The sequence below is a fragment of the Panicum virgatum genome, chromosome 3K, assembly GCF_016808335.1.
Source record: "Panicum virgatum strain AP13 chromosome 3K, P.virgatum_v5, whole genome shotgun sequence".
Taxonomy (NCBI): Eukaryota; Viridiplantae; Streptophyta; class Magnoliopsida; order Poales; family Poaceae; genus Panicum; species Panicum virgatum.
In genome coordinates this window covers 22,250,827-22,278,033 of record NC_053138.1, presented here as the reverse complement: position 1 = coordinate 22,278,033, position 27,207 = coordinate 22,250,827, and the positions used below count along the sequence as shown (strand labels likewise).

The 27,207-nt window shown below is 46.8% G+C and overlaps 1 protein-coding gene across 1 annotated transcript; it reads right to left on the bottom strand.

Moving 5' to 3' along the window:
- Window positions 1–7,726: 7,726 nt before the first annotated feature.
- On the bottom strand, window positions 7,727–8,422 carry LOC120700727 (ATP-dependent DNA helicase PIF1-like). Its single transcript, XM_039984965.1, has one exon. The coding sequence runs from the start codon at window positions 8,420–8,422 to the stop codon at window positions 7,727–7,729; it is 696 nt and encodes a 231-aa protein (XP_039840899.1).
- Window positions 8,423–27,207: the final 18,785 nt, after the last annotated feature.

The following is a 27,207-nucleotide window of genomic DNA, read 5'->3' as shown; positions in this document are numbered from 1 at the left end:
GTTAAAAGCAAGACCGAGTATACTAATACTCAGCAAGGCTGATCCATTTAAGGGTATAGCATAGCCCTTTAACTAGACATGCAAGGCTTATGAAGGTTCTGGAGTTTCTTTTGCTGAAAAGCAACAAAGAGTAGGTCCTTAATTTCAAATTTTAGCTTTCAGATTCTAGTTTCATTAACCATTCTAGGTTTGCACCTATCTATACAAGCATAATAGAGAAATTATTTGCATCCAACAAGATTGAGTATCATCTTTGTTTCACTTCTTACTCTATGTGGCAAAGAGATTAAACAGTCTCAATATCCGTGAGAGGCGGAACAGTTCGAACCGAGTTTCAATCCTTGCAAGGTAAAACCTAACACACACGCTTGGAGCACTGTGGAGTCACTCCAAAGCAACTGTTTGCCTTTCATTCCGGTTCGTGGATCAGGGCCACTCTCCCCGACTATAGGGCACCACTCCTCGTCCCTCATAGTCAGTAGTAGTAGCGCTACTGTAAGGATCGATGGACCAAGAGGGGGGGTGAATTGGGCCTTTTTCAAAATTCTAAAGCAATAAAACAGCCTTAACCTATGCAAGGCTAGTAAGGCTCAATTCACCAACCGGCTAAACAAAGCAAACTACACAAGCTAACAAAGATATGAAACTAAGCAAGGTAGAGCTAAGCTATGATCTCTAAGGTCAAGCACATGAAAGAAAGCATGAAAGTAAGTACTTGAAATGAAAGAGAGTGCAAGAGACAACCGGATTTTTTCCCGTGGTGTCGATGTGTTGGCACACACCCCTAATCCACGTTGTGACACTCACTAAGAGTCTTGTCACCTCCCATGTCACCGAGACTTGGGCGCTCACTAAGAGTCTCCGTTCACCATCCCGGCGTGGTGGAGCTCAAGCCACGTACAATCTTCTTCTCCGGGCTCCCACAATCCTTGGCAAGCTCCGCGAGAAACACTTCGATCACCAAGATCGTCTAGGTGCTGCCAAACACCAAGAGTAACAAGTTTCTAAGCCTTCACTTGACCTACACTCAGTTGGCCCTAGCTCAAGCACACTTGCTACACTTGCAATGGATGAGTTCTTCAAGGTTGAAGCACAAACTAAGCACTAGATCTTCTCTCTTTTGCTCAAAGCTCTATCTCTTCTTCTCAAGGGTGGCCTCAGGTTTTCAAGGTGTCAAAGGCAACTGAAATGAACCAGGGGGTACCCTTATATAGAGTGGAGGAGGTCACATAGCAGTTGGAGGTTTTCTGCATAAAAACCGTGACCACCGGAAGAACCGACGGTATAGAAAATATGGGCATCGGTTCAACCGGTCTCTCTATGTCAAAGAAGTAGCCGTTGGAGTTCTGACACAGTATCCACGCTTGCGTCATTGCACCGGTGCATGCTCCGTAGGGGCATCGGTTCAACCGGTGCTGAAGAGGTTCGCTGATCAACTCAAACAAGCGTTCTGGAACAAAGTACATCCAATGCACCGGTGCTTTGTTTCTGAACCATCAGTTCAACCGGTGCTGAAGAGAAGTTGGGGTCCATCAAACATGCTCTCTGGAACAAAGGACTTCCATTGCACCGGTGCTTTGATTTCGGAGCGTCGGTTCAACCGGTGCTGAAAAGAGGTTGAAATCCATCAAAACATGCTCTCTGGAACAAAGGACTTTCATTGCACCGGTGCTTATCTTCTTGACCATCGGTTCAACCGGTGCTTTACTTGATATCTGCCTTCATCCAGAGAAGATGGACCGACAGGGCATCGGTCCTTCCGCCATGCATCGGATGCTCCGATGCTTGTGCACCGGTTCAACCGGTGCTACTGATTTTCTTTGTTTTCAGCTGTTTTGACTTGGATTCGAATGTGACTTTGATTGTTTCTTCTTCCAAGAGTTGTGTTGGCTTCTATTGACCATCTTTTGCTGTTTTTGAGTGAGTGTGTAATATGTCTAGGGCCAACTCAAGTTTGATCAAGCTACTAACTCATGAACCCCTCTTAATAGTGCGATCACTACAAAACTATAAAACCTATACTAACCTAAGTGTCCTTCTCAACCTTGTGACACTTAGGACTAGAAAGATCCTTAGCCTTGACAAATATAAGTTAAAAGCCGAGATCGCCTTTTTGAATGACTGAAATTGAGGGGCCTCTTTTGACATACGACCAAATGAGCGATAATGATCTATTAAGCTGCACAAACTCATTAGTCACAATAATGGTTGTCATTAATCACCGAAACATACCTTGAGGGCCTAGATGCTTACAATCTCCCCCTTTTTGGTGATTGATGACAACACAACCATAAATAACGAGAGAGCGAGAAAGATAAAGCAAGATAAACACAAGCGAACTCGAAAAGAAGGACCAAAGAGCTCAACGGCTCAAACGAAATTCATAGATATGTCTCAAAGCATGGCATACTCAAGCGACAAATGTACATATCCATGAATTAACACCAAATGTGATACAAAGAATCAAAGTCCTGATAACTACGAGCTCTCTCTCTCGCTCTACCCTCCCCCTAACTCTCTACCCTCCCCCTAACACCTCTCCCCCTTTGGCAACAAGGCACCAAAAAGGAAGGCGATCTAATCCTGAGCAGGAGAAGGCGGGGTCTTCCGGCTGGGTCCGGTGGAGAACTGAGCGGCGGAGTCGTCGGCGTCGTCGTCTGTCCAGTCGTCGTCGACCGAAGAAGACTTCTGCTCGACCGGAGTCGTCGGAGCAGCAGAAGTAGCTGGAGTAGCGGTAGAAGCTGGCGCGGCGACGATCGTGGAGTCCATCGGAGGAGCAGACGTGACGGGAGTCAGGTCTGGCTGAGTGGGGCGCACGACAGACGGACGGAGCACCTCGGGCTGAGAAGGAGAGTCGAACGTGAGTGACTGAGCCGAGGGGTGCTGGAGCTGGTGTAGGATCTGCTGCTGTCTATGAAACTCTGCATGCTGCTCGGCTGTCCAGACACTAGGCTGTGGAGCAGGAACCGGGGCAGCAGTGGGGATAGGACTGGCAAACAACCCGGTCGGTAGAAGTGGTGACACTGGGAAAGATGACAAGGGTGTCTGCATGAAACCGCCAGCAGGTGGAGGAGGAGCAGTGGGGTCGAACTGGAGCTGCTGGGGTGTAGGGAGCTGAGGCTCAGGCAGTCCAGTGTGTCGGTACAGCTGACCGAAGCATCCCGAGAAGAAGGTAAACATCTGCTGCTGGATCTGGGACTGCTGCTGAAGCTGTAACCTCATGGCCTCCTGCTGCTGCCGAATCCCCTCAAGCACTAGAGTCTGGGCCTCCTGCTGGCGAGCCTGCTCGGCCTGCATGCTCAGCTGAGCTGCTGCAAATCTGTCCTGCTGATCTGAGAGCCGAGTAAGAATAGCAGCTAGTGCATCGGGCTGAGTGACCTGAGCGGTGGAGACTGGAGGAGCGGGGGCTCGTGCTGCACCAGAAGATCCTGCCTCATCATCATGAGCTCCTCGAGGGACGGTAACAGTGGGAATGAAGTCCTCGTCATCCTCCGAGTCCTCTGAGTCAGTGATCAGGTAGTGTGGGAGCTGGGCCTCTGCAGCTGCTAGTGAAGCGTCCTCGGCTGCTGTCGGATCATCTGCAACTCTGCCCTCAGCCAAGAAACGCTCATCCAGAACCCGCTGTGCTCGGCGCTGGCCTCTCGAGCCACGACGACCGTCTTGAGGAGTAGCTGGTGAGTAAAAACTGAACTGTGTCCTCGAGTGCTCCAGCTCATCCATATGCTCATTCTGACTTAGCTGAGCCAGAATCCAACAGATCCAATGAGCAAACGGATGACGACGGTGAACTGTCATGCCATCCAGAATCACATCCTCTAGCTCGCAGATAAAAAAGTCGACTAGGTCAAAGTCACGACCTGTCATGATATAAAGTAGAAGCCACTGCTGTAGAGCTGTGATCCCCTCGTTGTATCCAATCCGAAACAACAAGCTCTTCCTCAAGGCTAGATGGATAGTGTGTGCCATGGGAGTCAGCCTGTCTGGAGTCCTCGGTGTGCCAGGCAGGAAAGGCTGCTGAAACAGAACACTGATCTCCTCATCAGATGGAACGTGAGACTCGTGAGGACGTCGAGGAGGTACCGTGCTGCCATAAGCCTGATAGTGTATGAAGTGTGGCTCCTCGGCAATCTGAACTCCAAGATAGGTAGCCAGTCGTGCTCGGGTCAAGCGATAGTGCCTTTCCTGGAACATGAAGTCTATAAACTGCCGGTCCTCCTCAATAAACAGAGTGGCGTAGAAGACTCGAACCCACTCTCGAATATACCTAGACCTCTCACTGAGTAGAGCAGGCAATCCAACATATCTCTCAAAGAGAGGAAGCACTGGAGTCCCACCTGCTGCTACACGCATAGCTACCCAGGGGAGCATCTTGTGCTCACTAATCTTGATGTCCAACTGGCAGTAGGTGTGGTAAAAAGACTCCTGAAGCAGAGTGTAAAAACGACGATCAACTCCGACATCCCTCTGCTCGGGAAACCACTGCTCCGGGGTCACATAACGCAGTCTCTTGACCCTAGGTCCTGGAATACCCCTGAGATTGAACAACTCAACCTCGGGCAGCTCCTCACCACTGTCCTGACCACCTGTCTGAGTCTGACTGTCGGTGTGCTGCTGCGGTGCATGACCTGCTCCCCTCTGAGTGCCACCACCTCGAGTCCGTGGACGTGAACGGGACTCAGGTGTGGCCTGAGCTGTCTGAGTACGTCCTGAGCGACGTAACTGCTGCTGTGGCTCCCCCTGAGCCTGAGGATCCCTGATCCTGAGTGAGCCCTGCCTGTCAGCTGCGTCTGCCACTGCCTCAGCCTGCTCTCGCTCGCGGTCCTCACGGGTGCGCTTCTTCTTCTTCTGCACAACCATCTTGCTCTTGCCCTTCTTGTCACCAGCCATCTGACATAGAGCCAAAACATGGATTCGTTTTGAGCTTATGATAAGAAATCTAGTGGATTAACCTTTAAAAGAACAAACTAATATAGATCATATCAAGTCAAGGGCCAAGATGTGTGAGTGAGAGGCAAGGGTCATATGTGAACATGTGTGTCAAGGATGACAAAGCTAAGATACAACACATGCTTAAGAGTGTGTAGACATACCCTTGCAAAACAGGGGCGAAAACGACGAAAAGCCTAAGAGTCAATTCCTCGAACACCTTGAGGGCGCCTAAGCAAAAGGTGGAGGGATCAAATCGATCTTGAAAGCTTGAGCGTGGGAGGCTGATTGGAGCAGGGGAGTCAGTGGACTTTAGTTCTTCCGAATCAAAGTTCGGGGCTTCAGTTAATTTAACAAAGTTGATTTGAGCTTCGGAGAAATCCCCGTCTAGTTCCTGGATAAGCTCGTATGTCCTGTCGGCTAACGAAGTTGTTTCTATATGCAATGCAATATTTGGAATTTAGTGAAGTACTTGAGTATAGCTTTCCTTCACTAAAGAGTTGAAAACTAATAAAATAAATATTTAAGATTAAACTTAAAAGTTTTACTTTACTGGGCAATTATTTATAGAGTAAAAATAAATTCAATAAACTTCATAAAATAACATGAAAAAGGGGTTTTATTTTAATAAAGCAATCCACAAGAAATTATTTAAATATTTTTTTATAGACACAAATGAAAACATAGGAAGAAAAATTTGAAAACAAAAGTTATAATTTTTAAATGGGTGTAGAAAAATTTATAGAGCTTGACATACTCAAAGGAGTATATGGTCAAAAGCTCATAAGTAAAATAATTTTTGAACATTAATTACAATTAAAAAGAGCTATTAGCTAACCCTATTTTTAGATTTAGCTACAAAAGAGTTCAACTCAAACCAATAGCATAAACTGTAGAGCTATTTACAAGGAACAAAACAAAATTAATTTGGCATTTTTCTGATTATTCTATATTTTTCTAGGAATTTTTGAAGTTCACTGAAAAAGAAAAAGAAAAGAGATTTGAACTTTTGCAGAAAGGACCTCGAGAAGATTCAGATCAAAGCAATGTGGCCCTTGGCCGTGGTCAGAGGGGAGGGGAAGCTTTGACCGGCCATTTCCGGCGAGGGAGGTCGCCGGCGGCGAGGGCCAGGGGGCCAGAGAGGTTCACTGAACCAGGGCGCACCTGCTGGAGGGTTCGATTGGGGCAGGGATGGTCGGGAAGGTGTTCGTCGGCGATGGACAGGGAGCAGCGGCAGGGAAGCTCGTCGACGGCGATGCTCTGGTGGAGGATTGGCAGGGGGAGTGGCGGATGGGCTGCGCTGGAGCAAGGCTAAGCTGCTGGGGTGCTCGGAAGGGGCGGGGAAGCACTGGAGCGGCGGGTCCACGATGGACAGGAGCTCGCCGGAGTAGGAATGGGATGGCGGTGGTATGTTCCGGTGCTGAGGCTCTGGTCGGGCTTTTATAGGCTGGGAATGAGAAGGATAAGCACAAGGAGGAGCTCGGGGATGAGCTTGGCAGGAGAAGAGGGCAATCTGGCAACGGCGGTGGCCTTTCCACGGGCGCCGGTGAGGTGGCATGCGGGGGAGGCGCTCGGGCGGCGTGGCAAGGTGAAGGGGTGCCAGCAACAGTCAGTTTGGCTGGCGGCGGCGCTTTGCGTGCGACGCGTGGAGGCGGTGGAGGGCCAACAGGGACAAGGGGCGTCTTCCCGCGGCGGCGCGCTCGCCGGAAAGGCAGAGCAAAAGAGGCGATCTGGGGGCGCAGCGTGGCGAGGGGAGGATGCGCCAGTAGAGGAAGGGAGTGGGGCCAGGGAAGGCAGGGAGGGGTAGGTGGCACTCCAACGGCGGTGCTAGGCCAACCAACGGTGGGGAAAACCGGCGGCGGCGCGAGGTACAGAGCTCCGGTGGAGCTGGAGGAGGAAGATGAACAGGAGGACCATTTTGCAATTACAGAAAAGTTTAGGGGTTTAACTGAAAACTTAAATTTTCCGTTGATCTAGGGCTCAAATGAAAAAGTTCCCAAAATAAAATTTGTTTAGTTTTTCAAGACTTACAACTTTCATGTTGTGCAAATTTTCACTAGATCAAAGAATTTTGAAATATTTTGAAAAGTTTGAAAGAACTCTATTTAAATAAGGAAAAATACTTTTTGATTGCAAATTCATCACAATTTTGGACTTAAATGCAATAAAGCTGCCAAAATCATGATTACTTGCATTTTGCAAGAAAACCCTTCAAATTTTGAAATTACTTCCTAAGTTAAATCTTTTTCCCAAAAGGGGCTAATAATTTTGCATAATTACAAATATGCCCTTAATTGCATTGGAATTTTTTTGACTATCAAACAAAGCTAAACACACAATTGCACATATTATCCTACATCCTAATATCTAGACACCTGAGGTGTCACATTCTCGTTATCCAAATTTTTTCCCTCTCCTTCACACTTGGTTTTCTCTTGTCCTCCTTCTGGGATTTCTTCTTATCCTTATTTTCATCTTCCTTGTCGCCTTCGTCAGCAGTATGTGGGAGTGCGAGGATCTTAATGTTTGATATGGTGGTTGCTCTAGATAGCGCAACGTACACCTGACCATGTGAAAACACGGGTACGGGCAAGTACACCCCCACGTTGGGAATAGTTTGCCCTTGTGCCTTGTTAACAGTCATGGCAAAGCTGAGCCTAATAGTGAATTGCTTTCTCTTGAACTGGAATGGGAACATCTCATCATCTTATGGGCATAAGGGTATCCGAGGAAGGAAAACCAGCTTTCCAGCATGCTGGCCCAATACAATTTCAGTGTTGATTGAGTTTTTTGCGAATCCTCATACCACCAGTCTCGTTCCGTTGCAGAGTCTATTCGTAGGGTCGATATTTCTAAGCAATATGATTGGGCAGCCGATCTTAAGCTTTAGCATGTGTGGAGGTAAACCATTTGGGGTCAAGGTGTTAAGAAACTCCGAGGGGTAATAGTTATGTGGATCATCAATTGCAGAGTCGAAGCTATGATAAACCATCTCGTCCCCTTGAAAACTACTGATCATCTTCATATTAATCATATCCACTCGCTCATTTCGTGTTGACAAAATCGCCCTCGAAGTGATGTAGTCTTTGCTTGCCATGTTCTCATTCAGCTTTGGGAATATGCATTCAATCAATCTATCAAGATTCTTACCATCTCCAGTATAAGGCACGCATATATCGTCCGGGAGACGAACATCTCCATCACCATTTACCTCCTTTGTTCCACCACCGATGCGCAAGAGATAATCTGCAAACCATGGGTCGCTCTGTGCTCGCATGTTGCGCACCAACTTTAGATGCCGCATCCAATCCCAAAGGTACGACCTCCGCAGCGAAGCATCGACTATTTGAGCTCTCGACCCCTTCTGGACAACAGGGAGGACCTGCTTGAAATCTCCACCGAAAACAACAGTCTTCCCACCAAACGGCAGCTCCGACCGATCCATTATATCTCTCAAGCTTTTGTCAAGAGCCTCCACCGCTTGCCTCTTTATCATTGTAGCCTCATCCCAAATTATAAGAGATGTTTCTCACAGCAGCTTTGCAGTACCACTTTATTTCTTGAAGCTACATAATCGACCATCCTCAATAGTAAGTGGTATTTTAAAGCGTGAGTGGGCGGTTCTTCTACCGGGCATGATGGAGGCGGCAACACCAGATGTAGCTATCGCCACAGCAAGCTTGTTCCCACTACGTACTCTGATGAGCAGGGCCCTGTAAAGAAAAGTCTTCCCAGTGCTGCCAGGTCCATCCACAAAGAACAAACCGCCTTCATCCGTGTCAATCGCGGCCATGATCTCATCATATGCAGCCCTCTGCTCACTATTCAAGGACTCGGACAACGCCACATCATCCGCACTGGGAGCTATGCTTGCCTCCTCAAAGATCTCACATGGGATATCGCTTGCTGTGTCATAGGTGTTGTCGATATCGGGTAGTGGGAATGACTTTATGTCCTTCCCCATCGATTGCAACATATTTCTAAGGTCAATCAGCACCATTTGTTCCACGGCCGTGGGGAATGGACAGTTGTGTCGGTAGTCCTCTGACATTGCATCTAGATATTTCTGCCATAGCCCGAACACATCACTTGGCTCGCAGAATACCAAAATCATTGCAAATAGCCTTTGCAGTGAGAATGACATCTTGTACATTGTAGCTTCTGTAAGGCAATCATCAAGTGTGCTGTCTTCTTCAATCAAACCACTTTTTTTCTGCGACCTCTCGAAATGTCAGCTGCAACACATCGTCCACCGTCCTCAAATGCTGATATGAGGTAGCACCGATGATGTGGTTTAAGAGAACACGAAGATAGTAGCGTTCACCTTCAGCCAGATGAGCCGAGACAATTCTACCAACTTGGCCACGATTTTTATATTTTCTCCACTGCCAGAATTTTCCATTAGATTGCCAAGTAAAATGCTCTGGGAAGTCACGGTAGAGGATTCCACGAGCTTTCTCATGTAACCTATTTGCCTCGAAGTACGCTGTCAGCATTGACTGTTCGACCCCTAGACAGTTAACCACATCTTTGATCTTCTGCCGTTGATGAAATGAGACCATGTGCATGTCAGGAAGATGAAGCTGCAGCTGCTTCACGGGCGGATAGACCTTACTCAAGTCAAATCCGTATATCCTCCACAACGCCACTGGAGGTGTAACCCACCTGGCGTCTCTGTATTGCTTGATCTCGTCGATGTTTCCCTTTTCGTCCTCCTTGTCAGATTCTCTCACAGCCACGGACGCTTGGTCATGCCCCTTGTATATGTATTTGAACAAATATTTCACAGACTTAATGCTACTGCATGCCTCAACATTGATGTGGCAGTTGAACAACCGCAGTAGGTAAGGGTTGTAAGGGACGACCCATTGATTGTCCAGCTCATGGCCCCGGATTTTTTTCTTACACCCATCATCACGTCGCCTATAAACGGGATAAGAATTCTTGCCCTACGAGGTGGCCTCACAAAAAGGGCCTGGTAGTAGTTCTTGCATGAACCACGACCCTTCGTGCACGGGCAATTCATATTTAGCAAACCGCATGGCCCATGCATCATATGCTTGGTGACCATCTTGTACAGCTCCGGGTACTTCTTCTTATTCGGTAGCTCGGCTGATATAAGAAGGTCATACTACTTGGGACACGTGAGTTTGAACTTGTTGCGCATTATAAGCAACCAATGGGCATGCAGCAATCCCCTCTTCTGGAACTCAACAACATATACATAGGCCTGGACCTCTCCAAGGATGTGATCTTCGAGCAAACTTTTCTTCAACTCCTCAAGTTTTGCCCTAAAGATCCGGGCGACGAGATCTGGACGATCCTGTGGTGTCTGGCCCGGGTAAAGTGAACTCCTGATCTCATCCCAATTAGGATTGCAGGTCATCGTGAGAAATATATCAGGTCTACTATACTTTCGCACCAATGCCATAGCATCCATGTACCGCCGCCTCATATCCCGAGGCCCTCCGATGAATGACGTACCCAGCATAGTACGCTTGCCAACTGCATCTGCTCGACCCTCGCCGGCATGAAGACTGTCAACAAGACCTTGGTATAGATCAGCCCTTATCTGATCCTGGTTATTATGGAAGTAATCTAAACGAGAGCTCTCGATCTTGACGTATGTGTCCACAACAAACTGCTGAAAAAGACGCTTGCCATGCAATATTGGGTTAAATATTCCTGGCCGCATCTGAAACATGTACTAGTAGTAATCACGTACAGACACACATAAATTTCCGGCAGAATCTGCACATACAAGAATATTATATTAGTGACCATGATTGCACGTCATGCGAGATACTGTTGACACCGTCATGCGAGAATCTGCACATACAAGAATATTATACAAGAAGTTTAACCTTCCATCTTTCCAGCCATTGACAGAGGTTCAACATGAAAGCAAGATGATAGACGTAGTTGGCCAAGTTGTGGCACAAGCCTTCATCAAGAGTGCAACAGTCATGGGCAACACGGTGCACAATGCAGTGTTCAAGACTTTTGCTGAAGGCACGTTACCAGGGTGCATGGGTCCTTGCTATATTCAACTAGATCAGATGCAATATACTCCCTTGGAGGTGTCTATGGCAGCATCCCTGTCGGCTCAAAATAGACAGGAAGGAATAAGCAACAGTTAAACTCCATCCCAGATGACTACTGCAGCATCGGCGGGTACAGCAGATCCTATCTACTCAACCACGCCACCGATTGCTACAACTGTGCAAGATGGATCTGCGTCCGTATTTCCTAAAGGGTGGAATCCTGCTACTGGGTATGGTATGCATCCGGATTTCTTTTCTACGCCACCCAAGATGCAGTTTAATGCATCGGCTTCTCAGCCGATAGCCTCTCAGCCTGATCCATCGGCCGTTCAGCCGATGGTTGCACAGCAGGATGCATCGGCAACACAACTGAATACATGAGGCGCATGTGTAAGGATCGATGGACCAAGAGGGGGGGTGAATTGGGCCTTTTTCAAATTTCTAAAACAAAGTAAAGCAACCTTAACCTATGCAATACTAGTAAGGCTCAATTCACCAACCGGCTAACTAAGCAAACTACACAAGCTATAAAGGATATAACAAGATATAAAACTAAGCAAGGTAGAGCTAAGTGATGATCTCTAAGGTCAAGCACATGAATAATTGCATGAAAGTAAGTGCTTGAAAGTAAAGAGTGGGCAAGAGACAACCGGATTTTTTTCCCGTGGTGTCGATGTGTTGGCACACACCCCTAATCCACGTTGTGACCCTCACTAAGAGTCTTGTCACCTCCCAAGTCACCGAGACGAGGGCGCTCACTAAGAGTCTACGTTCACCATCCTGGCGTGGTGGAGCTCAAGCCACGTACATAACTTCTTCAGGCTCCCACAATCAACTTGCCAAGCTCCGGAAGAAACACATCAATCACCAAGATCGCCTAGGTGCTGCCAATTACCAAGAGTAACAAGCTAGGGCCTTCACTTGAGAAAGAGCCGATCACCAAGAACGGATGCACACAAGCTTCTCTCTACTCAAGTCCTTAGTCTTGCTTCTTGAATGATTGAATGATCAAATGTGTGGAAGATGAAGCTCAAGGTGGCTCTCAATAATAGTATGAGTGTATGAATGTTGCCTGGTGTCAAGAGATTTTAAAATGACCCATTGGAGGGGTATATATAGGTAGCTCACGCAGATAGAGCCGTTGGAGAAAAGCTGCCAGAAAAGTACGCAACGCCGGTTAATCCGACGGTCCTCCAAAAGTCATCGTCGGTTTAACCGATGAATATAAACTACCCATTTGGAAAACTAGCCGTTACAACTCGGGCAGATTAACCGACGTATCATCGGTTTAACCGGAGAGTGTAGTTGTCCACTGATCAACTGAAAAACCAACCCTCTGGACAACTGCACCGACGTTAACTCAAATCCATCGTCGGTTTAACCGGTGAGTATAACTTCTGAAATCCTTGGAAAAATCAACTCTCTGGACAATTGCACCGACGTTAATTTCAAATATCGTCGGTTTAACCGGTGAATGTAACCTTGAAACACCCTGGAAAACCAACGTTCTGGACAACTACACCGACGTTAATTTTCAAATATCGTCGGTTTAACCGGTGTATGTACTTGTCCAGACTCTGATAACTGTGTTTAACTGACATATAGAAAATTGGAGTCGTCGGTTAAACCGGTGTATAGACTTTTTCTGATTTTGCCTTTTCTGATTTGAGTCTTAAATGAAATCCAAATATTCTTGAGATATAAGTTGAAAACCACTTATTTGAACTTCTAGGAACCTGAGTGACCATAGTGTGCATCCATTTTTAATTGACCATATCCATGCTCAAGTTACTTTGCCTTAACCCCTCTTAATAGTGCAACCTCTACAAAACTATAAAACCTATACTAACCTAAGTGTCCTTCTCAACCTTGTGACACTTAGGACTAGAAAGATCCTTAGTCTTGTTATATACTTGAGTTGAATACCAAGATCGCCTTTATGAATAATGAAATTGAGGGGCCTCTTTAACATATGATCCAATGAGCGATAATATTTCATTAAGCTACACAAACTCATTAGTCACAATAATGGTTGTCATTAATCACCGAAACATACCTAGAGGGCCTAGATGCTTATAATCTCCCCCTTTTTGGTGATTGATGACAACACAAACATAAAGATTAACGAGAGAGTGAGAAAGGTAAACAGGAGAAACTCAAGCAAACTCGAAAAAGAACCAAGGAGCTCAACGGCTCAAACGGAATCCATAGATATGTCTCAAAACACAGCATACGCAAGAGTCAAATGTACATATCCACGAACTAACATCAAATGAGATATAAAACATCAAAGTCATGTAACTACGAGATCTCTCTAGCTCTACCCTCCCCCTGACTCTAACTCCCCCTAACTCTCTCCCCCTTTGGCATCAAAGCACCAAAAAGGCGAGCTACGGGTCCTGCTGTCGCGGCACGGCGAGGAAGCGGTCCAGGTCGTCGTCGTCGTCGGACGGAGAACCCTCGGTGACGAACGGGAGTTGTGGGTCTGAGCTAACTGGAGGTGTAGCTATCGTGGAGGCTCTCATGCTGGCACTGCCTGGGAGAGGGTCCGTAGAAGTGGTAACCGGGTCAGCAGAAGAAGTGTCAACATCTGAAGTCGTGACTGCTGAAGCTGCCGGCTGCGTCGACTGCGGAAGTATAGACTCCTCTCCTCCTCCTCCTGAGAGTGGTGCCTGTGGTACGACGGGGAGGGCGACTGACTGAACCGCTGATGGTGAGTCCTGAAAGAGCGTAGTTGCTGGCAGTGGCGAGAAGAGAGGACGACCGGCAGACCCAAGAAGTGCGGACATCGAGAACATGGTCTCCGGTGTCGTCGAAGAAGCTGGAGCTGCAGTGGGGGCTGGAGCTGGTGTGACTGCAAGCTGAGGTGCTCCAACACCCTAAAGTCCTGGCTGCTGCGGGGCGAGTCCGGTGTGTGTAAAGCTGTGTGATCATCCCGAACATCGCCATCATGCCCTGCTGCATCTGCTGGAACTGAGCGTCTGTCCTCTGAGATACTCGGTCAATAAGCCCAACAAAACACTCCTCGGCTGTAGCACGCTCTCGGGCGGCCTCCCTCTAAATAGCTGCAAGCTGAGCCTCATGGGCTCTCCTGGCCTCCTCCTGTGCAATCAGATCCTCTCTCTGCTGAGTGACAAGCTACTGAAGGAGAGAGGTGAGCTCGGACGGCTGAGTCACCTGGGACTCTGTGATAGTAGCAGCTGCTGGTGACGATGGAGGTGGCTCTCTGGACCCTCCTGCCTCGTGGTCGTGACTGGCTGGTGCTGCAGGAAAGTACTCGTCGTCCTCGGAGGAGTCTGACTCAAGCTCATACCAGTGAATCTCATCATCTCCTCCGAGAAGCTGTGCCTCTGCTGCTAGAAGTGCCTCATCCTCCTGTGCCACTCGGGCCTATACCTCAGCTGACAGCCGTGCCATAGTAGCTCTATCTGCCTGTCTGCCCCTCCTCCGGTCCTGTGGTGCAGTGGGACGGTAGACTGGGAACCCGGGGGCCTCATCCTGACGGTAAACTGCACTGATGGGTGACTCAGCTGGCGCGATCATAGAGCAGATGTAACTAATCCAGTGAGCATAAGGAAACTGGCGTACAACAACCATCCCATCAGTGATCACATCCTCTATCTCAGCCAGAATAAAATCCACTATGTCAAATGGCTCGTGAGTGAGGATGTGTAGAAGCAGTAACTGCTGCAGACCTGTGAACCCCTCTGGGTAGCCACTCCTCGGTAACAAAGTCCTCCGGAGTGCCATGTGAACTGCGTACGCCTCTAGGGTCAGCAAGCTAGGGACTCTGGCATACGAGGCTGGAAACGGTTGGCGGAAGCACTGAGAGATCGCCTCGTGAGAAGGTGCAATCCCGCCAATCATCGCCCTGCGAGGTGGATCTGCATCTCCGTATACCCTCTCGTGCAGGAAGACATCGACCAAGTCGACTCCAAGGATCCCTGCAATGGTCGCCCTCGACAAACCAAAGACCTGGCCTCCAAACATGAAGTGCACGGCTCTGCGCTCGGGACCTATCCAGGCTGTGGCATAGAACACTCTGGCCCAGTCCTCAATATATCTGTTCTACTCCATCTCAAGTAGCCTGGGCAGACCTCTGAAGTGTGCAAAGTGCTCTCTAACATCCGCTCCCCCTGCGGATGTCCTCAGTGAAACCCAGTCGAGCACTCTGTGCGGAAAGATCTGATGTCCCCACCTCTGATAGGTCTCGTAGAAACTGGCCTGAAGGAGCGTCCAGAACCTACGGTCAACCCTACTGTCATGGGTCACGGGGAACCATTCCTCCTCTGTCACACTCCACCTGAGCCTCTTGACCTTCGCCGCATTGGCCTTGGTCAAGTTCTGGAGCAGCACACCTGTCTCCAGACGCACAACAGTGTCCATACAGAACACTGCGTGCTCGGCCTCTAGGGCCTCGGCTCTGCGAGCTGCTGCTAGCTGCAGCTGTGGACCTGCGAGGCTCCTGTGGCTGGTGACCTCCTCGCGCCCTCGGTCCAGTGCGACGCTCGGTCGCTGGCGAAGAACCTGCTCCTGGGGACGTCTGCCGAGTGCGGCCAGAACGTCGTGGAGTCGGTGACCCCTGAGTACTCTGCCCCTGAGACTGCTCTGACTGCGCTGCATCTGAATCTGAGCGATCTGACTCTGCAGCTGCCGGCTCCCCCTCAAATGAATCACCCTCTGTCTGCTGTGTAGTGGCCCTGGTAGCCTGGCACCTCGGACCCTTCCCATACCTCTGCCTCTGCCCCTGGCTGGCTGCTCTCGAATAGCGAACGGACGAGCACGGCCTGATGCCTGCTCCTCGGCGGCCTTGGCCACCATCTCGGCCCTCTCGGCCTCCCTCTCTACACGAGTCCGCTTTCGGACTGGCTTCTCGACCACGACCTCCTTCCCCTTCCTCTTCTCGCGACCCATCTCGGTTCAGGCAAAACGTCAAACACCTTGCGAGCACTGAGTGTGTGGGCTGCGCGGGCGAGTGGACGGCGCACGGCGAGCACTGAGTGGAAGCAGCTGCGGCGTGTAGGGTGCTGCTGCGTGGGTGGTGCGCAGTGCGGCAGTGGTGGCCCAGAGCGCGTGGCGGTGGTGCGGAGGCGCACGGCGGCGGTGTCGTGCGGGCGGCGTGCGAGGAGTGTGGCGCGGGCGTGCGCGGGCGGCGTGAATGGCACGTGGTGGTGCGAGGCGCGGCAGCTGAGGCTCGCCGGCGTGCAGGCGGGCGGCGTGGAACGAGCGGCGGCGGCGCGGAGACGGGCAACGAATCGGGCGGAAACGTGAGAGGGTGCGCGCGGGCAAGAGATATATGACAGGTGGGCCCCGCGTTTTTCCTTAACGCCGGTTAAACCGATGCTTAGGTCTAGAGAGCCGGTTGAATGCATCGGTTCAGTTCACCCGAGACTCCAACAGAAACCCATCTGAACGCCGGTTGAACCGAGAATATGAATTTTGAACTCGCCGGTTGAACACTGCTATCACCGGTTGATTGCTAGGTCAGAACTGCATTACGTTCACCGGTTGATCCAATGCTCCGACATTTGCATACGCCGGTTGAACACCTGGATTTGACTGAGCTGAGACAGAACTTAGTAACGCCGGTTAAACCGACACTTAATGGATCTACACCATCGGTTTAACCGGTGAACCCGAAAAACCTTCACTCAGCTCACTCTTCTATGCTAAGTCCAATAAACTTATAAAATTCAACTAAACTTAAGTTAATGGACTTGCATAGGCGACTTTACCCCTCAAAATATTTAGGATAGCACACTAGCTTAGTAGTTTTTCTTTTCAAACACAAGGAAAAGCCGCAAAGCGAAACAAAGCACCAAATAAAATGTATGAGACACGTCATAGGAATATTGAAGATAGAGAGCTTCAAACTCATCAAGACATGACTCACTAGGCAATAATGCACCTAAGACTTTGCTCTTTTCACTTTTCATGAATTAAGATCTTGCATATGAAACAAGTCTCATTTTCATCAAGTGATCTCCTTTGTGACCCTTACGCATGCAATGATGGTGCAAGCTATAACCACAAGCGAGAGAACAGTAAACATGAAGTGCACATCTATATGACAAGAATTGCATAACAAGAATTTAAGTTCTACTTGTCAAATTTGAACCCACGGGAAGCTTCTTCATGATGAGCCTTTCTACAAGCTAAACCCATGCTCATCACTATCTTACCATGGTTAGACAAGTGTCCTATATGTATGCATTTTTCTATTTGTCATGGCAACTTATATGACGTTTGCCGCATCTAATACATTAAGCTCATTCCTTAGCCTAACAAAAGTACTCTCGTCTAATGGTTTTGTGAATATATCCGCCAATTGCTCCTCGGATCTCACACCTTGAAGATATATGTCTCCTTTAGCTTCGTGATCACGCAAGTAGTGATGGCGAATATCAATGTGCTTTGTGCGAGAGTGTTGAACCGGATTTTTGACAATTTTTACGACACTTTCATTGTCACAAAGGAGTGGTATCCTATCTAGTTTCACACCAAAGTCCAAAAGGGTTTGCTTCATATATATGATTTGGATACAACATGCACCGGCCGCTATATATTCTGCTTCCGCGGTGGACAAAGCCACGGAATTTTGCTTCTTACTCGACCAAGAAACTAGAGAACGCCCAAGCAAGTGGCAACCCCCGGAGGTACTCTTGCGATCCACACGGCTTCCGGCAAAATCCGAATCTGAGTATCCCAAGAGATCTAAGCTAGCGCCTTTGGGGTACCACAAGCCTATGCTTGGGGTGTGCTTGAGATACCGAAGGATCCTATTCATAGCTGAGAGGTGTGATTCCTTTGGGTTTGCTTGAAAGCGGGCACACAAGTACACACTAAACATTATATCGGGCCTAGATGCGGTAAGGTAAAGCAAAGACCCTATCATAGAACGATAGAGGGATTGATCAACTGGTTTACCGTTCACATCCAAGTCGAGATATGCCCATTAGTTGCCATGGGTGTCTTGATCGGCTTGCATTCATCCATCTTGAACTTCTTCAAGATATCTTTAGTATATTTTTCTTGATGGATGAATGTCCCTTCCTTCAATTGTTTGACTTGAAAACCAAGGAAGAAGGTCAATTCACCGATCATGGACATCTCGAATTCCCTAGACATCATGGTAGCAAACTCATGACTTAGTAAATCATTAGTTGAGCCAAAGATAATATCGTCAACATAGATTTGACAAATGAAAAGATCCCCGTTGACGTCTTTTGTGAACAATGTGGTGTCCACCCTCCCGATCTTGAAGCCTTGCATGATTAGGAAGTCACGAAGCCTCTCATACCAAGCCCTTGGAGCTTGCTTGAGCCCATAGAGTGCCTTGTGCAACCTATAAACATGGTTAGGATTACTCGGATCTTTAAACCTGGGAGGTTGCTCAACATAAACAAGTTCGTTAATAACGCCATTTAAGAATGCACTTTTCACATCCATTTGATATAATTTGATATTATGATGAGAAGAGTAAGCAAGAAGTATGCGGATAGCTTCAAGTCTTGCGAATGGAGCAAAATTTTCACCAAAATCCAAACCTTCGACTTGAGAAAACCCTTTTGCCACAAGTCTTGCTTTATTGCGTACCACCACCCCATGTTCATCTTGCTTGTTTCGGAAGACCCACTTAGTGCCGATGATGTTCTTGTTTTTCGGAGGAGCTTCGAGGACCCAAACTTCATTGTGGGTGAAGTTGTTCAATTCTTCTTGCATGGCCATCACCCAATCCGAGTCCTCAAGTGCTTCCTCTATGCTAGTGGGTTTCATATAAGAAACAAAAGAGTAATGTTCGCAAAATGAAGCATGCTTAGAACAAGTTCTTACTCCCTTGGAAGGACTACCAATGATTTGATCAATTGGATGATCCTTGGAGATGCGACCATGCTTCACTAGCGATTCATGCGTGGATGTTTGTTGAGGTGGATCATGGGTGACTTATGCTTGTGGTGGAACATTTTGCTCTTCTTGTTCTTGGACTTGGGGTGTTGGCGTTGGAACACTTTTTTGAGATTGTGGATCATCTTTTTCTTTCTCTTCATCCACTTGGGGTGCCATGGAGGTGCTTGGTGTAGACGAGGAAGGTCCTCCCCCTTGATCATTGCCTTCATGCACCTCTTCCGGCTTGATATCCCCAATGGACATTTTCTTCAAAGCTTCTTCAATCTCCTCATCACCTACATTGTCATAGCCAACAACCTCCTCTTGGGAGCCATTAGATTCATCAAACTCCACATCACATGTTTCTTCAACTAACCCGGAGGTTTGATTGAATACTCTATATGCTTGGGAGTTTGATGCATAACCAAGAAAGAATCCTTCATCACATCTACTCTCAAACTTACCGAGCCTTTTCTTCTTATAAATGAAGCATTTGCAACCAAAGACTCGAAAGTAGGATATGTTTGGTTTCTTCCAGGTGATGAGTTCATATGGCGTTTTCTTGAGGAGTCGGTGGAGATACACTCGGTTGGATGCATGGCAAGCCGTATTGATTGCTTCCGCCCAAAACTTCTCGGACGTGCCATAATCATCCATCATTGCTCTTGCTAGAGTGATTAGTGTTTTGTTCTTTCTTTCCACCACTCCATTTTGTTGAGGCGTGTAGGTGGCGGAGAACTCATGTTTGATACCCTCTTCATCGCACCATTCTTCAATCTTCATATTCTTGAACTCGGTGCCGTTGTCACTCCGGATCTTCACAATTAGGGAGTTGTACTCCCTTTGAGCTCTTCTTGCAAATGTCTTGAAGACTTCCGGAGTTTCACTCTTATTGCCTAGAAACATGACCCAAGTATAACGTGAAAAATCATCAACGATTACTAGGCAATAGAGGTTACCACCAATGTTCTTGTATGTGGTTGGACCAAAAAGATTCATGTGTAGTAGCTCGAGCGGCTTGGAGGTAGACAACATCGTCTTGATGGGATGATGTGTTGCAACTTGCTTTCCGGCTTGACATGCTTTACATAGTTTGTTCTTGTCAAAGGTGACATCCTTCAAGCCGGTGATCATCCCTCTCTTGTGGGCTTTCTTGAGGTTGCTCGTGCCAATATGAGCAATTCTTCTATGCCAAAGCCACCCAAGAGACGACTTGGTGAAGAGGCATGTCATGGAGCTTGTTTGCTTTGAAGAGAAATCCACCAAGTAAATGTTGTCATGCCTAAACCCCGTGAATACCAATGACTTGTCTTCTTCAAGGGTTACTACAACACCATTCTTGTCAAAGGTACACGTTAGTCCAAGATCACATAATTGAGCAATTGAAATAAGATTAAAACTAAGTGCTTCTACAAACAAGACATTAGAAATGGATAAATCTTTAGAAATTGCTATTCTACCCAAACCTAAAGTTTTTCTCCTTGAGTTATCACCATAGGTGACATGTTCATGATCGCCGGGGTCTTCAAGAGAAGTGAACATGCTATCATTGCCGGTCATGTGTTAAGAGCAACCGCTATCAAGTACCCAATATTTTCCACCGGCTTTGTAGTTCACCTACACACATGAGAATCAATTTTGAGTTTTTGGAACCCAAGCGAGCTTTGGGCCTTGCACATGTGTGACAGGAGCTTTGGGAACCCAAAGTTGCTTGGGGAGCTTCTTCTTTGCTTCCTTTGTGATTTTGCCAATGAATTTGGCCTTCACCTTGCCCTTTACCTTACTCAAAAGAAAATGGTTATTTTGATGCATAGATGAGTAATTCTTAGGTAAAGTAGGGAAAGGACGTGATGGCAAGGGACACTCCCTAGTGTGGTTCCCGGTGACTTGGCAATATTGACAATATGATCCAACTTCTTTTATGAAGCTAGTCTTGATCTCCGGAGAAGGAGTAGTGCCTTGATTTGGCTCCGGAAATGAACTAAGACCTCTCTTAAAATAGTCATGAGCATTGTTGAAGAGAATTTCCTTATGGATGTATTCTCCTCGTGAGAGCTTCTCCACACTACTCTTGAGGCTTGCCACTTGATCCATCAATTCCTTTTCCCTAGAAGGAGCAAGCTCGGGCACAACATTAGTAGCATGTGCATCATTGAGTAGGTCATCACATGAAGTAGAAGCATTGGCCTTTTCAATATTTTCATTGAAAGAGTTCTCAAGACTTGGGTCAATTTCTTCATAGGCAAACTCAAGCTCTTGATATTTGTGGGCTAACTCCCTATGCTCTTGCTTGAACTTTTTGTGACTCTCTTCAACTTGCTTAGCAAGTGCAAGTGACTCATGGTGCTTTTTGAGCAAGTCATTGTACTTGCAAAGCAAATCGGAGTGAGCTAGCTCTAGCTTGGTATGACTGCTCTCAAGAAGCTTGACCTTGCCCTTTTCCCTCTTGATGACGGATGCATACTCATTGATGAGGTTAGCAAATTCATTAGGATCAAGCTCATCATCACTATCACTATCACTATCCTCCTCACATACCTTTGTGTTACCTTTTGCCATGAGGCACATGGGAGGTGGAGGTAGCAATGGTTCTTCATTGGTGAGAGCGATGGTGACGATGTCTTCTTCATCATTTGAATCTTCACTTGATGAGACATCGGTCACCTATTCTTGTTTTGCCACCAAGAAACTTCTCTTGGTGTGGCCTTTCTTCTTTGGAAAGAGCTTGGTCTTCTTATCATGGCTCTTCTTCTTCCCAAGTTTCTTGTTCTTATTCTTTTTTTTCATCTTCATCATCATCGCTGGAATCATGGCAATGCTTGCTCTTGATGTCCTTTTTTCTCTTGTCCGGCTTGGGGCAATTGGGAGAGATGTGACCTTTTTCTCCACAATTGTAGCTTGTTTTGTTCTTGACATCTTCCCTTGGTCGGAACATTCTTCTTTTAGGGTCAAAGTTGCACCCCTTCTTGTTGATCTTGTCACTTAAGCGTGTGAACTTTCTCATCATGAGAGCAAGTTCACCATCATCTTCATCATCGGATGAGCTTTCATGATGATCTTCTTCTTCATTGCTTGAGCTTAATTCTTGCTTGATCATCTTGAGCTTGCGGGGTTTGTTGGCCTTGGTTTTGAGAGCGATTGATTTGCTTGTAGTTGGCTCTTCGGACATACCAAGAATACCTATTTCATGAGCGCGAATTTCGCCCACAAGCTCTCCCACTTCCATCGTATCAAGATTCTCCTTTTGAAGCATAGCATAAATGATATTGTACTTGGGCTTCGGAAGGAGCATGAATATCTTGCGGTTGATGGAGCCACTGTCAATTTTGGATATTTCAAGTGCATTAATGTCCTTGACAATGACATTTAAGCGAGAATACATATCATTGCAATTTTCATGAGCTAGCATTTTAAAAGAATCATACTTAGCTCTAAACAAATGATATTTTTGCTCACAAACTTTTGTGGAGCCTTCATGAATTTCAATGAGCTCTTTTCAAATATCACTTGCCAAGTCCATGCCATTAACTCTAGCAAAGACTTCCTCACTAATAGGTTCGAAAATTGCATTTCTAGCCTTAGCATTCCACTTTAATTGTTCGGGGGTGGGATTTCCGGTGAACCCGGCCTTAGTCGCTAACCACACTTCGGGGGCAATTGCATCAAGATATGCGGCCATGCGAACATTCCAATAAGCAAAGTTCTTACCCTCGAAGTGAGGAGGCGAACCACCCATCTTGGCCATAGCTTTAGGCGGTGAAGCCTAATGATCCAAATGAGCAACGAGGCTCTAATACCAATTATAAGGATCGATGGACCAAGAGGGGGGGTGAATTGAGCCTTTTTCAAATTTTTAAAACAAAGTAAAGCAACCTTAACCTATGCAATACTAGTAAGGCTCAATTCACCAACCGGCTAACTAATCAAACTACACAAGCTATAAAGGATATAACAAGATATGAAACTAAGTAAGGTAGAGCTAAGTGATGACCTCTAAGGTCAAGCACATGAATAATTGCATGAAAGTAAGTGCTTGAAAGTAAAGAGTGGGCAAGAGACAACCGGATTTTTCCCGTGGTGTCGATGTGTTGGCACACACCCCTAATCCACGTTGTGACACTCACTAAGAGTCTTGTCACCTCCCAAGTCACCGAGACGAGGGCGCTCACTAAGAGTCTCCGTTCACCATCCCAGCGTGGTGGAGCTCAAGCCACGTACATAACTTCTTTGGGCTCCCACAATCAACTTGGCAAGCTCCAGAAGAAACACCTCAATCACCAAAATCGCCTAGGTGCTGCCAATCACCAAGAGTAACAAGCTAGGGCCTTCACTTGAGCAAGAACCGATCACCAAGAACAGATGCACACAAGCTTCTCTCTACTCAAGTTCTTAGTCTTGCTTCTTGAATGATAGAATGATCAAATGTGTGGAAGATGAATCTCAAGGTGGCTCTCAACAATAGTATGAGTGTATGAATGTTGCCTGGTGTCAAGAGACTTAAAAATGACCCATTGGAGGGGTATATATAGGCAGCTCACGCGGATAGAGCCATTGGAGAAAAGCTACCAGAAAAGTATGCAGCACCGGTTAATCCGACGGTCCTCCAAAAGTCATCGTCGGTTTAACCGATGAATGTAAACTGTCCATTTGGAAAACTAGCCGTTACAACTCGGGCAGATTAACCGACGTATCATCGGTTTAATCGATGAGTGTAGTTGTCCACTGATCAACTGAAAAACTAACTCTCTGGACAACTGCACCGACGTTAACTCAAATCCATCGTCAGTTTAACCGGTGAGTATAACTTCTGAAATCCCTGGAAAAACCAACTCTCTGGACAATTGCACCGACGTTAATTTCAAATATCGTCGGTTTAACCGGTGAATGTAACCTTGAAACACCCTGGAAAACCAACGTTCTGGACAACTGCACCGACGTTAATTTTCAAATATCGTCGATTTAACCGGTGTATGTACTTGTCCAGACTCTGATAACTGCGTTTAACCGACGTATAGAAAATTGGAGTCGTCGGTTAAACCGGTGTATAGACTTTTTTGATTTTGCCTTTTCTGATTTGAGTCTTGAATGAAATCCAAATATTCTTGAGATATAAGTTGAAAACCACTTATTTGAACTTCTAGGAACCTGAGTGACCATAGTGTGCATCCATTTTTAATTGACCATGTCCATGCTCAAGTTATTTGGCCTTAACCCCTCTTAATAGTGCGACCTCTACAAAACTATAAAACCTATACTAACCTAAGTGTCCTTCTCAACCTTGTGACACTTAGGACTAGAAAGATCCTTAGTCTTGTTATATACTTGAGTTGAATACCGAGATCGCCTTTATGAGTAATGAAATTGAGGGGCCTCTTTAACATATGATCCAATGAGCGATAATATTTCATTAAGCTGCACAAACTCATTAGTCACAATAATGGTTGTCATTAATCACCGAAACATACCTAGAGGGCCTAGATGCTTACAGCATGGAGTCCACAACAGATAGCACAAGCTAATGCATCGGCACCACCGCCGATGACCCCACAGCAGCATCTTGCTATCCTGCTCTAACCCCAGTCTCCTTCAGAAGTGTTGTTATCTCAATCTCCGCATCAGAAGGGAGTCAACTGGGTATTCCACAATCAAGCAACTGGACAGATACGGTGTGTTAGTGTACCATACATGGATGCTATTGGGCAACAGTCGGCAAATCCATCGGCTCCACAGCCGACGATGACTCAGCAAACACCCAATCAGATAGCTCAGCAAACACATCAGATGCAATCGGCTGGACAGCCGATGAACCATGTAGCTCAGCAACTTGCGATGATGACCAATGCAACGAGCATGGTTTCCCCTCAGCAAATGTCAATAGTTGAGCCGCAAGTTGATTGGAGCACAAAGATAGCTGAAGTGATGAGGGAGCAGTTTGGTTTGAGGCTAAAGCAACAATCTGTTATGTACAAGACTCCCTGTCCTCCGGTTTATGATCAGATTCCTCTCCCACACAAGTACAAGATGCCTGACTTCACAAAGTTCTCAGGGCAGGGAGAAGTTTCTACGATAGAACATGTTAATAGGTTCCTTCTACAGTTGAGAGAAGCGGGCAACTATGATGCACTCAGAGTCCGTTTGTTCTCCTTATCATTGTCTGGATCGGCCTTTGCTTGGTTCACCACTTTGCCAGCAAACTCCATATTATATTGGGCCGATCTAGAGAGATAATTTCATCAGTTCTTATTCTCTGGGATTACTAAGTTAAAGTTGACCGATTTGACCGGCTTAAGACAAAGAAACGATGAATCGGTTGCTGCTTTTATCCAAAGGTTCGGAGATGTCAAGAATCGATGTTACAGTTTGGTTCTGTCCGATCAGCAGTTGGTCGATGCAGTATCTAATGGGCTTTTGCCGCACATTAAAGATAAATATGCATCGCGGGAATTTGAAAGTATTAGCCAGATCGCGAGTCGGATGACAGGAGAGACTCGATCCTACGAGTCCAAGAAGCCTTTTCAAAAGAAAATCAACTACGTGAAATATTCTACCAATGATGAGTCTGAAGAGGAGCAAGAAACGGTTGCATCGGCTAAATGGATACAGAACAGCAAAAAGCCGGTGACGTGTCCATTTGGAACAGAAAGAGCCTGAGTCATATGGGTTTGATATCACCAAAGCCAACAAAATCTTTGACTTGTTATTGTCGGAAGGGTTGATCAAGTTGAAGCCATATCACAAGATTCCATCGGAGGATGAGCTCAAGAATATGAAGTACTGCAAATGGCACAACGCCATGTCGCATGATACAAATGAGTGCAAGATCTTTCGACAGCAGATTCAGATGGCTTTTGAACAAGGGGGATTGAAATTTGAGGCTCCCAAGAAGACGATGAAGATCGACGGACATCCTTTTGCCATGAACATGATTGATATGGCCAGAGATGAAGGTTCTCCTCAAGCCAAGATTCTGACGTCATCATCGGCCAAGAAATCTGGAGCTGTTGATCCTAAAGCGTAGATAGCGGCCGATAAGGTCAAAGGAAAGGGTCCGATGAAGGATATTGGACGTTCATCGACACCACGTAGACATGTCATGTCTCAAATGTTGTTGAATAAGTTTCAGCGTGATCGTGAAAGGCGGCAATGTAGAGAAGAAGAGGAACGACGCGAGCAAAATCATTAGAGGTGTCCTTTCTTTGTCTACTGCTGGGAAGAAGAGTTGACATTGCCTTCGGCATATGATTGTTCCGAGTTCAATGGTCAAGGCAGCCGATCATATGAAAGGCCACGTCATGAGCCATATCGATGTGAGCGCACTCCTGTGCATGATCGGCTAGGAAAAAAGGTATCGGTACATGATCGACTGGGGGGGCAGGGCCATGCCACGTGATCCTGCTAGAAGATGCGAAGAGATCGGCTAGAGCAGATGGCCGATGAAAGAGTGCAAGATGATCAGCCGATGCGAAGAGATCTAGAATGTGAGCCCGATCATATGGATCAATTTTAGTGGTGTCCAGGAGGTTTGACCAGGTCTCAAAAGCGACGTGTTCAGAGGCTACGCCAGCTGGAGATCATTGAAGAAGAGCAAGAACAGATTCTGCGCAAGAAAGAGATCAAGTCACAAGTTTGGCGTGCTAAGCCCAGAGCCGATAATGATCAAGATGCTGGATCGTCGGTTGCGCCAATTAATATGGTTTTCGTAATGCCGAAAGAGTTCATGGCGCCAGGCAACGAAGATCATGAACCAGAATTAGAGGAAGCCATGACACAGTTGAATTTGGAGCCATTGCCAGCAATATTTGAGAAGCCAGAAGATGATAAGAGGCAACATCTTAAGGCACTGTTCCTGAAGGGATTCGTTGATGGCAAGCCTGTTACGAAGATGTTGGTTCATGGAGGTGCAGCCGTGAATATAATGCCCTATGTTATTCTACGCAAGTTTGGAAAGAATCAAGATGATCTGACGAAGACTGATATGATGCTCAAGGATTTCGAAGGAGTCGTATCTCCTGCTTTGGGGGCATTATGCGTCGATCTCACAATTGGCAGTAAGACCCTTCCCACTACTTTCTTCATTATTAATGGCAAAGGTTCGTACAATTTGCTGTTGGGTCGGGATTGGATACATGCCAATTGTTGCATTCCATCTACTATGCATCAATGTTTGATTCAGTGGGTTGACGATACTGTTGAAATAGTATCGGCCGATTCGTCATTCAGTGTGGCATCGGCTGAAGCCCATATAGTGAGTTATGATCAGATGAATTGTCTTTTTGGTCAAGCATGGGAGAAGGATTTCTTCCGGATGGCTGATTATGAAGTTACGTCAGAAAAGTCAAGAGATTATTCG

Bases quoted from the DNA above. Each gene is read 5' to 3' on its own strand.
- LOC120700727 (XM_039984965.1), bottom strand. From the start codon at position 8,422: ATGATAAAGAGGCAAGCGGTGGAGGCTCTTGACAAAAGCTTGAGAGAT.